Here is a 13,644-nt window from a genome sequence, read left to right on the forward strand (position 1 = left end):
AGTGCTGTGAGTTTCTAGCTTTGCGAAAGTCAGCGTGCATTCAGATCGGCAACAGATTTATTATCAGTATATCTGTATTGTCAGTGGGGTCTTTCTTCAAGAACAGACTTATCAAAAGTTGATGAAACAATTTTCTCTTTCTCCTTATCTTCTGGTGTGTGATCCAGAGGGAATCATAGCACTCCAATGCATGAACTAAAAAAAAGCACATATGGGTCCTACACAACAGACTGAGGCAATATGAGTCACAGCAGAGTTGCTAAAAATGCTATGGTCCCTCCCTAGGTCTATGAGAAAATAAATAAACACAGCTCTTCTCAAAAGTTACATGGTTTAAAAAACATTTTATAAAGGATTGATTTTTTTAGTCTCAAGTGTCTGATTTTGCTACTGTGGTACTCAAGAAGAGGACTCTCAGTAAAAGGCACTTACATCAGTAGGGCTGTGCCTAACAAATGGATTTACCATCAGTTAAAGCTGATATTTCATGTAGCTCTGAATAGCGTGTCTGTCAGAGGCTGTCTAAGAACCTATTATTGGATTTTGGATTGAATTATTAGCCATGTACAGAAGAAGGGACTTTATATTATAAATTACTGCACCTCCCACAAGTGAGGGACAGTGAGCCTTAATGCACTAGTAATTTGGATAGAATGTCTAACAGTATGATAGCTGACAACTCTTGACATCTCATCACCAAGCCCTTAGCTTACTGTAGCGCTTCCATGTGCTGTCAGGCACTGGGGGAGCTCAACAGCTTGGACAGGTAACAGGAGAGGCATGGTTCCAAAATACAAAAAAAATTAAAGCTGCAAGCAGCATTGCGGGCCCTCGCGCACCTTGCGATCCGCGGGGTCATCGCAGTCTTCTCTCCTATGCTCTCGTCTCCTATACTCTCCTGTGCTATTCTCTCCTCCTCTCATTTCCACAGATATACAACAAACACATGTTTACAACCAAACTTTCCTGCTACCAGTAGGTGGCGCTATGACCGTATCATCCTATTAGCATATATATCTGTTTAGACTCGGCTCCATGGCAGTACTGTAAGACTTTGTCCACATTGCATAAAGTATATGGGTAGTACTGCATAAAACACAGCGAGTTCCTTTGTAATGGCGAATGGTCAACTTTGAGGCCACTCCCCCACCACACGGTAATACTTTTGAAAGAGTTTTGGAATGCGTCTATTCCCTATGGTGTCCTGAGTGGACACAGCGAATTTCAGCTGAATTGCATGAAGTATGCGAGGCATGAAAAGTTTTATAGCAGGGTCAGAAAACGGTAAAAATTACAAAAAAAAAGTCAAAATGGTGGACTTCCTGTTGGGTTTGGAGGGGGGGTCCAAGAGACTTTTTTGTGCGTCTTGGGGTGATACACATGTGTGCTAATTCTCATGATCCTGTGTCAAACTGGCCAGCGGGGCTACGCATTAGGGCAATAAATACAGTGAGTTCCTTTGTAATGGCGAATGGTCAAGTTTGAGGCCACGCCCCCACCACACCGTAAGACTTTTGTAAGAGTTTTTGAATGCGTCTATTCCCTATGGTGTCCTGAGTGGACACAATGTGTTTTAGCTCATTTGGAGGAAGTATGCGAGGCGTGAAAAGTTTTGTAGGAGGGTCACAAATCGCCAAAAATTAACAGAAATTTCAAAATTGCGGACTTCCTGTTGGGTTTGGAGGGGGGGTCCAAGAGACTTTTTTGTGCATCTTGGGGTGATACACATGTGTACCAATTTTCATGACCCTACTCAAAACAGGCCAGGGGGGCAGGCAGAAAAACCTATGAAAACACAACATTTTGTGTAGCCAGTAGGTGGCGCTCTGTCAAAGCCTCAATATTGTTGTATAGATGTGTTTAGGGTCAGACTCTGATCATACATGTGACATTTCGTACAGATCGGACAGAAAACGAAGAAGTTATAGAGACTTTCTGTGTCCTCAGAAATGGTCAAAGTTTGAGGCCACGCCCCGGCCACACCGTAAGACTTTTGTAAGAGTTTTGGAATGCGTCTATTCCCTATGGTGTCCTGAGTGGACACGGCGAATTTCAGCTCAATCCGTTGAAGTATGCGAGGCGTGAAAAGTTTGGCAGCAGGGTCACACATCGCCAAAAATGGCCACAAACCTTCAAATGGCGGACTTCCTGTTGGGTTTGGAGGGGGGGTCCAAGAGACTTTTTTGTGCGTCTTGAGGTGATACATATGTGTGCCAATTTTCATAATCCTGTGTCAAACCAGCCAGAGGGGCTACGCGTTGGGGGCGCTATAGAGCCATTTTTATATGTGCATTTCAAAAGTCAGCAAATTTCAAAATTTTTCGGGCGAATGAATTTTTCTACCAAGTTTGGTGAGTTTTTGGGCATGTTAAGGCCTCCAAAAATGCGATCTCGGAGGGGGAAAAAAAAAAAAAAAAAAAAAAAAAAAAAAAAAAAAAAAAAAAAAAAAAATAATAATCCTAAGGGTTTCAATAGGGCTCTTGCACCATTCGGTGCTCGGGCCCTAAATATAATTCAGTCATGATCTGTGTGACAGATAAACAACCAAATCATTTATCACTGTCACTGCTCGAGGCAGGAGAAGGAATAAAGCTATTTATCCTCCAGGTCTAACCAAGTGTTTAAGTAATTTCTGCACCAACTGATGTTTTTTAAATAAACATTTTAGTAATAATACCACTAACCTTCAAGATTACATGTAGAGCAACATCATGTGCGACTAAAGAAAAAGTGTACTGGGTATGCTTTTTGTACAGTTTTAAAATCCTAGGGCACAAACTGTTACTCAAAATGTTAATCACATGTGATGCTGGTAAACAAAATGAGCATGCAAAGTCTCACTAGTCTTCCTCACACATGCCGCTCCATGCACCTAATTTTCTTCCTCTTTTTATCTGATTATATTTTGTAGTTAGTTGATGCTAATATATAATGCTTTTGAAGATATTAGTTAAAAAGCAGTTTGTGTTCAGCAGTGCACAGCATGGTCTTCAATCTGAATAATCAAATACTGAAGAAAAGCAGTCACCCTGTGCTTTATGAAGACATACAGATGCTCTAAAGACGGTTTACATTTTTTCATACTGTGAGGCTTAAATAGCTGATTCTCATTGACATTAAACTTAATTATACAGCAGAATATCAGCTCTGCTTTAATAACCAAATTCTGGCATTTGTTCTTCAGCATCCAATAACTTTAAAAATAAGAAAAAAAAACAACAGAAATTAAAACCAGCACACATATTCATTTGTAATATTGTTTCGCAACCATTCAAATATACCAAAATAGATGTGAAGATTCTTTATAGCAAGACAAAGCATGAGTATTTTCACACTGTCAAATGTCAAATGGCCAAACTCTAAATTCCTAATCTATTCTGTCCTTTTTCTTTCCAGATCTTAACTTTAGGAGCAAGTCCCCTGGTATTAGACCCAAAGCCAGCTATGTCTGCACTCCCCAGCAGGGACTTTGGATGTATATGCATAAGTGCAACTCAGCATTTGGCCTTGGTTAAAGGGGAAATTACAGCATTTAAAGATTCAGAGGCCACATTGTTTAGCTGAGCAGACTGCAGCCTTGCTATAGCTCCAAATATATAACTGGCTATAGTGAAGGCACCTTTTCATGTTTTCCTATTTACTGGATATTGTCCATCTGTTCTTTTATTATAGTGTTTGTTAGGCGCTTCTCTGCCGAGGATTCCCAAAGACTCCACATTTCTTTCATGCCTCTCACCTTTTCTCACACAAAAACTGATCAAAACCCGAATGTCTCTGAAACTGACGCCTATTAACTTGAGATTCCCACCAGGCATATAGACAGTGTCAGTTTGTACATGTTGCGTGTGTATTCACATCTGAGGGTGCAGAAAAATGACTAGAGAATCCCACCGAGCGTCTGGATAATGTGTGTATGTGTTACATGTAGCAGTGCCCGGATCAGCCTCAGCCTCCCACAGGATAATGACTCGAAGTTGTCTGCTTTGTCTGTCCGTGCTCTGTGGGGCTCTCCCCTCATTTACCCATCAAACACACACACACACACACGTACATGAACACACATAAAGACAGAAGCACAGCCCAGCTGGACGATGTCTGTGATACACAGTGGCACTGATCAAAACACATCGCAGTGGAAGCCGCAAAAAACAGAAACCGCAGTCTTTTCCAATTAAGGCTCTGATTTAAAAGCTGTGCAGTGGAAAGTCATTATTTGTTTGCTTTCTCTCCTCACAGGCTTCTTTATTTCATTTTCTGATTAACCATAACCAACTAAATAAACAGCTGTGTAACCAACAGTGTGATCACTCCTGCTCAATAAAGGTTGGTACAAAAATTTCAAATTAATTAAAATTTATATTTAAAAATGACTCATCAGCTTTAAACAAGATGAAAACTGCCTTTCACACCAGCTCACAGCAAGATGCCGTGATTTAATATGCATTATAAGGAAAATGATATTTAGCTTTATTAGATGGACAGAGTATCATCTAAACATCACAACCTCCTCACTGGACTCAAATATTTAGATTTTAAATAATTAATGATGAGGGAAAAACATTTGTTGTTTATAAATTTTAGCTTTGCATAAACAAAAAGACTATTCGAGGTTGAAAACAGACGCTAAAGACAGCAATATAGCCAGATATAAAACTATTATTACATTAAAGTACATTTGTTTTGCCTCTTCCTTTTTTGCTTGGAAGCATGACTTTGGAGGAGACTTTCCTGCATGGGACCACACGCCACAACTGCTTACATCACAATCTCTTAACTTATTCTCTAATGATGCATATTAAATAATTTTTTTAAAATGATACCCTTAACCTGTAAGTCAGTCAGGCCCGAAGCCTTTTAACATGATACATTTGGCTTGAACTCACTGCAGTATCCCTCTAATGGCTGTATGTGTTTATGGCATCTGCTACATTGGGAAACCTGTGCAGCTTCTTCTCCACAGGAAGAAAAAAAGTTATCAGTGATAACGAAACTAACAGTGACAACCTTTAAAGACACAAAATGGAGGAAGACATTTTTTAAACTTTTAGACTGATGAGGTGAAAGTCGGGGAGATGCCTTGGGGGCCAATCAAGAGCAAAGACCTTGATGTGTAGGTTAAAGCAGGCTGAAATATAGCAAGCTGTTCACGCACCCCAAACACACACACACACACACACACACGTATTGTGTATGATCTGCTGTAGTCTTTTAAAGCTGTCTTCAAAGACTCTTCTCTTCACTCCTCGTTATCTCCCACCAGCCAATATGAAGAAGAAACTTTCTCTCTACACACCATGCCAATTCTTGTAAGGTCATTTGGAGCAATGATAAGAACACAAACATTGCTGCTGAAAGTGTACAACAAACATGAAGCCGTATACACATTACACTACTACAAAAACAGAGAAATCGGTGCTCAGCATGTGGGTTATCATGTGTCGTTCTACTGCATTCCACATGAAGCCTCAGTGCCCCTGAGCAATGAAGAGGAGATGCGAGGAACGTGAGGCAGAGCAATACGCTGTTTGGGTGCATGATGAGCAGCTGTACCTTCAAAACGCCTCTCCTGCTCGAACTATGGCAACGCAAGCTTCTAGTGTTCTGTCCTCCAGCTGCCCCTCCTCACATTTCTCTAACTTTCTGTAAAATTTGCTGCAGTGTTTCACAGAGATACGCATCTTTGCTCCTAAATAATACAACAGCAGGTCCAATTGAGTATTAGGGTATGCAGAGATGTAAAGTACAAAGACTAAATTTTACTGAGGGCATGCATAAGCAGTGGCTTTTGCTCGGTTTTTCATCGCAGGTAAAATGCTGAAGATTAAAAGACAAGATCTCTTGGCTCGCTATATACATAGTTTATAACCCAAGCTGACTACTCAGAGAAGGTTATGGAAGGATAACGGCAAACAGGTGACCAGTCTGTGGAGTCCATAACATACAAAATGTAAAATGTCGAAAATGTATATTAATACACAAACAAATAGCAAATAACACACCCCCTTATTAACATACATAGCAAACTCATGAACACACCCCTACGAATGAACAACACATGCTGGATGGGCAGCAGAACACATAGACCTATGGCTCAAAGTCAGCTGGTCATGGGACACATATTGGGTTAGGGAGGGTGAATGGTGGCAGCAATCCTGCAGTAGAATTTCACCCGGAAGTGTTTTTTTCTTTTTTGTGTCCCTGACACTTTTTTTGTGTCCCTGACACTGTTGCATGAGGTGTTTCAAGAACAATGCAAATGTTTCATGTTGACTCAGGTTAGTAGGGTTGGGACGGTTAAGGAAAAAAATCCGAACCGTTTAGTACACGTGTTTCGGTTCGGGGCGCGTGTTCTGTTCAGTTCTGGACATGCGCAAAGCAACTAACACTCTCTCTGGTGATGTTTGGAGACTGACGTGAAATCATTCTGCAGTCAGGCTACTGTACTCGACAAGCAGCGACCGTGAGCTCCTCCCCCACCTCAAAACACTCACAGCCGGTTACTCTCTGTATCTTCACGCAGCAGGTTCAGCTACAGGCAGAACAGAGAGGAGACCCACAGCACTCTGCGTCCAATCATGGGCAAAAGCTGCTGAAGGTCCCGTCAATGCTTACAGAGCGGGATGTAAATAGCATATTTCAATGGCAAAAATAAAAATAAAACACAGACATCAGTAACGTTAGCTTAGCCTAGCGTAATCATAGAGTTCAGTCTATCCAACTAGCATGTAATGAGCAACGGTGGACAAACAACACACGTTCTCTGTCCGACGGTGTGTGTCTGTGTGTGTGTGTTTGTCTGTGCATGTGTCTGTGTGTACGCACATCGGGCCTCTGTGCGCAGACAGCAGCGCAGAGAGAAATGACATGCTGCCGTGCAAATAAGATAAATAACATGAGCTGTTTCGTTTGTTTAATAAAGGAACCAGGTTTAGACCTGATCTATAGGAAAGGTTATCTTAAATGGCTTCTGTTATGATCTGGTGCTATGTAGAAATTAAAAAGAAATATAATGACTTGACCTGATATAATGATGGGAAACACTGAACTGATTCCTAAATATGTTGAATGTTGGATAATTAGGCTGTGCATTTTATGATCATCTGGTATTTCCAGAGTGTTAAAAGTAGAAAAAACCTCAACAATGTGAATCGAACCGAACTGAAAACCGTGACCTCAGAACCGTGATACGAACCAAACCGCAGATTTAGTGAACCGTTCCACCCCTAGTGGTTAGGGTTAGGCATCAAAAGCTACTGGTTAAGATGGATCTCATTCATCCAGGTCATGGGACTCCAGTTGCCTTGATTTTAACTCTTGGACATACTGGTTATGATTTAGCATTTAAAAAGATGGTTAAGTTAGGTAGCTGATAGTTTGGGTAAAAACACCTGCATCAATAACATTACAAACAATACGTTCCCATTTGCTGCCGCCATCATGACGAGTACTGTCTCCAAAAATCATGCTATGAAATTAAGAAAAGCAGAATGTACTATGGAAAAAAAATAGATTGACTGTATAGTGCTTCACAATAATGTGACAGAAGCACAGAAGTAATTGTCTCACACATTAAAGAACTTTTAAAAGAAACTAAAAGAACTTATGTTTAGAAGTGTGTAAAAAGACCCTCCACTCCACCTCCACTCTCCTCTCTCACTCCTGCATGCGGACTTATTCCACTTCATATGACTTTGCAATAAAGGCTAAACCTTGACTTTGTTTTTGGTGAAAGGAATATTTTGTGCAGTGGACCAAGTTTTTACATATTTTTCTACCTGAATGAATTGTGTCAGCTGCGTAGGAATTCAAAGGTATAATAAACTAAACACTAAACTGAAACTTTTTAATTTTTTCGAGAATAAAGATTGGTTTCATTTTTAATTCATTTTCAACAGAGTTTCTAGCTGAAATACTAAAGTTTCCAAACCTGATGGCTTATTAAACTTTGAACATCTATTCATATTTATTTCAATCAGCTCCTAATGCTGAACAAAACATTACTATATAACTGAAAACAAGTGCTATTCACAAGGTAGGACAACATAGCAGATGCACCGTGTATGTCCTTCTCTTTGCTGTGATGGCTTAACAATAAGAAAAACATCTTCAAAGTCATCTTCAATCTTGAAGTCAAGGTTATATAATCCTCTTTACAGTCTACAGCATTTTGTTTATATGACCTTCTTTAATATTAATGACAGAACTGCAGCTATAACTGCAACATCTAACTTCATGGCCCACTCTTATTTATTTTTTAAATTGCAAAGTGCATGGTGTGTTAATACTGATCTGTTGCTCGAGTATATTTGGCCTGTTTTCAGACCTCCACATCATTTCATTGCTTACTTTAAATTATTTTCCTGTGCACAACCTAAAATAGAGCAGTAAAGCCTACAGTGACAAGGTGAACTATGAAGTATGAACTATGGTACCTGGATTTCGTATTTTTACATCACATATTCCGTTTGAGAGCTGTTTTTAACGGCAGGATTTCTCTGTGTAAAAACCCTAGTAAAAGCACTCAGAATCCTATCAATCTCATAGCTCTCTGAATAATCTGAAAAACATGAGAATAAAAAATGAATTTCTTTCTTTTACATCAGCCAGCGTGCTGCTCTAAAAAATAACAACAAATCTCTCCATGGAAAACTTCAAAAACCACCACTCAGACTGGATTGTCATGTCACAAACTTCCACAAATCCTTGGTTCTTAGAAGGACCGTGTGAAGTAGGTTGTTGTTGTGTTACTCCTATTACTTCTGCTAGAAAGCCTTGCTAATGTGAAGTTTTTTAGAAATCTATTATCATAATTTAAGGTATTTTTGTGCTGCTATCGGCTGACAAAATAATTCCAAACTGTTATATCACCCTTGTTGCAGATACACAATAGAAACCCGTACAGTGATATGACAGCTTTCACCACTTCTTCTCAGTACGTAATCTCTTACCTTCTTTGCAGCATTGATACACTGCATGTATTCTTTGGCCAGATCTGAACACCTTAAGGTCTGGTCTCTGTTCTCCCTGTAACAGGATAAGATCTGAGCCTGCAGGCCTGTACAAACGGGGTCTGTGTTGCGAGACCTGCAAAGACAGACACAAAGACACAGAGAGAGGGAATTATAAATGGAGTAAAAAACAGCCAACAACTGACTCAAACCACATCATACAATCATATTTTGGTGCCATATAATGAGCAGGATATGTGTCTGAAAGCTGAGAGTAAAGACTCTAATGAAGTTATATCGTCAACTCTTCTCTTCTTTGCACACACACATATCACCAGCACCTAGTTTTGATTTTCCAGACTGCAACTGTAGTTTTTGCCGTCCCTCTCATCGCTTTCATGTTATTTTTGACTGCAGCACACAGTTGTTTCTAGCAGGAAAGCTCTAAATACCCACTGTGGACTATACCTCCTGAGCACCATATAACAAGACAGACAGTTAGAGAACACCTGGCGAACACAGTGAAGTTAGTGGAGACAAGAAACAGACAAAACATGTTTACTGAGTATTGTTCTAGCTGTATTAAAACATGGTTTTACCTCAGTTAACTCGTATTTATATAAACAAACAAGGACAAAAAAAGCAGATGAGCCAGATCTGAATGTTGCTGGTGACACGATATTATTGTCATAAGGATAAGATTTGAGTTATTTTCTTCACAACATAAAGAATGGAAAGGTGTGATGTAGTGGAAAAAAATTTACAAATAATAAAAACAGTAAAAATATTATTCACTTAATTTGTATTGATTCAGATTGTGTGGCTATTTTACATTTAAATATTCATCATTAATGTGCTGGATTCAGCCTTAAGAACAAAACTGTTCGTGCTCCTGCTTCAATTCTTGTGTCTTTGAGAACAAAAGAAAAACATCATTTAAAGAGGCGGGTTTTAAAAACGGGAAAAAAATCAGGAGAATGAAGAGGTCTGATCAAATGAGGCAGGACAAAGATGAAAAACAATTCACACATCTACACTCGCAGCAAACTGTTTAACAACCTATGGGGTATATCGTACGTGCTTCATCACAAATCGTACAATTAGCGCTAAATCATACTTAATTGAGTGGGTAGGATCATTCTGATCAAATACAGCAGAAAAGTGTGCTTTGAGCGATTGAATTAGTCGTGCTTAATTTGATATGTGGGTTGTATTATAATTGGTCTTTGCCTGTCTATCTGCGTGATTGTTAACTATGACAGCCTTGCTGCCTGGGTGCCTCGCTGTAATGGATTCTGACTGATTGAAGCAGAGACAAGCAAGTTATGTACACCCACACAGGTACAGACAGGCACGTGCACCAACGCACGCTCCCACACACACACTTTGTAGTCACACTGTAAACACTGAAAAAAAAAACATGCACGCACGATCATGTCGGTCTTTGCGCTGCTATGTCGCCGCATATTTCTATGTGAAGCATTTAACACCAGATTTAATTGAAAGCAGAATTAAAAGCTCTTTTTTGCCTTTGAAAGGTGGAGGAGAGTTGACCCCATCATTTCAATTACAGCATATCCATATCCACGCAGGCGTGCGCACACACTTTATCATCAGCCAAATGATCATGGATGCAATGACTGAGTTTATCTGAGCATGGGTGATAGAGGTTAAAGAGGGAAATGAACAGAGATGGAGGGAAAAACATATAAAGAAGGGAAGTGAGATAAAATGATGAAAGGAGATGGAATGAAGCCTCCACTGGCGTTTTCTCAGAAGCCCATTTTAAAGAAGATGACGGCCTATCAGATTACTCTGTTCCCCCCGCCAACACACCACCTCTAATGGTTTATCTTGCCTGTTTAATCTGTCTTCTTCCACTTTTCGTCTTCTCACTAACTCTGCTCTCTTACTCCCCTCGCTCCCCCCACCCCTTCCTTTTCTGTCACCACATTAACAACATAAAGTGTGACACCAAAGCATGCCATCTTTATCTTTCTCTCCGTTTGAGGCCGCTGAAGATAAGAAACTCTCCATTAATTTGAAATAAATGGCCTTCATCAGGGAAGCCAAAGCCTCCTGATAGTGCTACGTGGTTTATTAAAGGCGCTTGAAGCAGAAAATTGGTTCAGCCGCAGCGAAAGCTAAAGCTCTGTCCACATGCTACACCAAATTGAAGGTGAGGTCTTAAATCAACAATATTAACTCAGCCGCTTACAAAAATAAATAAATAAGAATGGAAAGAGACAGGAGAGGGAATTTTTTTTTTTTTTTTTTTAGCTGGAATGAGGTAAAGCAGCATCCCCGCTGCCCACTGAGCCATGTACAGGGCTGGTTTTTCTTAATGTGTGTGCACTGCAAAGGCATTTTACGTGCGTGCAAGCATTTCATTTTTGGGGGGATTTCTCCACGCATCTGTGAGTGGTAAATATGAACCAAACATAAACAGTAAGATTAGCTGCTTAATTAATGGTGCTGCCCATTATTTTTAATCTCAGGCAGCGAAGGCGGAGGCGGGCGGAACACAGAGGCCTCAGAGTTCTGGACTGCGCAGCTTACCAAGACAAAGAAAGGAAGGGAAATGAAAGGAGAGAAATTGGAAAACGGAAAAGACACAAAACACACCACCGACTACAAAAGCTTCTGGCAAAGCCAAAAGACTGATAAGGAAGATGCTTTTATCGCCGCTAAACCATGCGGAGTTAAAGAGTGATGTTTTTGTGCTTTCCTTAATGATTTTGGATAAACATATGAAGCATTGTTTGTCCTATGCAGTATTTTTATTTCTGTCCTGTCAACTACAAAGTATTTGGTATCTCTGCTGTGTTTCAGGCAAGCAATTAGAAAATCTTATTAACATCTCACAGCAAGGAGGAAAAAAAATGAAGAGACTACAGTTCTGGGACTTACTTTAGCTTTGAGGGAGCCTGCAGCATCTTGCACGAATGAGGATCAACACACAAGCATATGTGTTACAAGTTTTGGCTTGTTATACCCAATAATATCCTTCATTGTTTTATTGTGTGTTACGCTGCAATTATACTGCCTTACAGATGTTGGAAATTAGGGAGACTAATTTCCACGCATTAACAGGGTGTATTTTTCATTATACTTTTAAATCCAGGTTCCTCTCTTTTCTCAAACTTGGAGTAACATTCTCTAACTTTAAAAGTCCTTTGCAGCCAGGCTCCCTTCAAAGTTGGCGATTATTTAGATTTTTATAATGCAGGTGTCACAGATAAACGACAGAATGAGTGGACATGTACAATCAGAGGCCTACCTTCACTCACTGATGATAAAATATATGTCATATACTCTAACAAACCTGGAAAGTATGACGATATAAAGTTATCGGTAACATCACTGGTTGCATATATAACTGTATTACACAGCAGCAGTTTTTGTTTTTTTAAATACAGTGGTAAAGACTCAAATTGAATCATTTCTGACATATTTGTGTGAAAACAATTCTCACTTTGCATGCCCCATTCTTCCCTCAAGGTGCATTCTGCTGGCTGTTTACCACGAAGGGTTTTAGCATTAAACAGTGAGTTCATTTCATTTTAACAACTGAAATACACAAATGAGTAAATGCAAAGACATTCTCTTTCTCCTATTCTTTTACAACCTGTGCAAAACCACTGTCAAAAACATTTATGGGTGCATCAAGAAATGATTAAGCTGAAGCATCACTTTGTTATGTGTCTTTAAAAGTGCTTTTTTTCCTCACAAATGTCCTACACAATCTGAGACAGCGAGAAATAACAAGCTAGGTTCTGTCCAACACACACGCACACAAAACTGTGGTGATACCAATACACTCATTGCTACTACATATGTAGAAAGTAACATAAAAGGGAAATACGCTATAAGTTCTCCAACTACCTGTATGTTGTACTGTTGTTGCACAAACTTTATAAAAAAGATCGAGAGACTGCGTCTCACAGACGACCAACCTTATCCACTGAGACAGGAAATGGGATTTTACATGTTAGAGTGTCAGGATGTCTTAACAGGCTGCTTTACTATTACCTGTTTGATTAATACCGATGTGTTGGTGACGAGGAGAAAAAGCAGTGATAACAAGCAAGGGAAGGAAGGAGAGCGACGGAGAGAGGGAGAGAGAGAGAGGGCAGGAGAGGTGAAGAGGAAAACAGCTAGAGAGAAAGGGCTGCCTCTTATCTCCAGCTTGTAGCTTGTATGCACCTGCACCCTGACAGCTTTTCAATTGACTGAGGGTACACATCCTCTTCTCCTCTATCTTGTATCTCTACACTCCTTCACTCATCCTCTCCCAGCACTCCTTTCCTATCACACCGGCAACCAGCAAAAAAAAAAGCCCTCAATATACTAGTACTCAGACTACACTTTTCGCAGAGATCCCTCATTTACTTGTCCTCAGTCTACACTGTATCTGTGAATATATCTGCCACAGTGGCTGTGATGAATATTCAAAGTTTGCACAGTACAAAACCTTTTTAATGGCTGCATGCTGCTTCTTATATTTTCTGTCAGCTGTAAATTAGAGCAGTATATGGACCAATCTTTTTGATGCAATTTTCTTGCCATATAACTGTTTTCCTCCAGCCATTTTAAAAGGTCAGGCCCGTGTTATGTACAAATGTGATATTTTGCTATGTTAAATCCAGTGAAACTGAAGCCATGTTTTTTTCCACCCCTCTGACAGCACACCAAC

At 39.9% G+C, this 13,644-nt stretch overlaps 1 protein-coding gene across 2 annotated transcripts in view; it reads right to left on the reverse strand.

Annotated features, from left to right (window-relative positions):
• Window positions 1-13,644, reverse strand: part of chchd6a (coiled-coil-helix-coiled-coil-helix domain containing 6a) — a 53,535-nt gene that overhangs the window by 10,060 nt on the left and 29,831 nt on the right. For both annotated transcript variants that reach the window (XM_028410023.1, XM_028410022.1), the window contains one exon: window positions 8,949-9,084. In XM_028410023.1, coding sequence (XP_028265824.1) covers window positions 8,949-9,084 — 136 coding nt within the window. The remainder of the gene's footprint in view (window positions 1-8,948; window positions 9,085-13,644) is intronic.

Source organism: Parambassis ranga, chromosome 7 (genome assembly GCF_900634625.1).
Source record: "Parambassis ranga chromosome 7, fParRan2.1, whole genome shotgun sequence".
NCBI lineage: Eukaryota > Metazoa > Chordata > Actinopteri > Ambassidae > Parambassis > Parambassis ranga.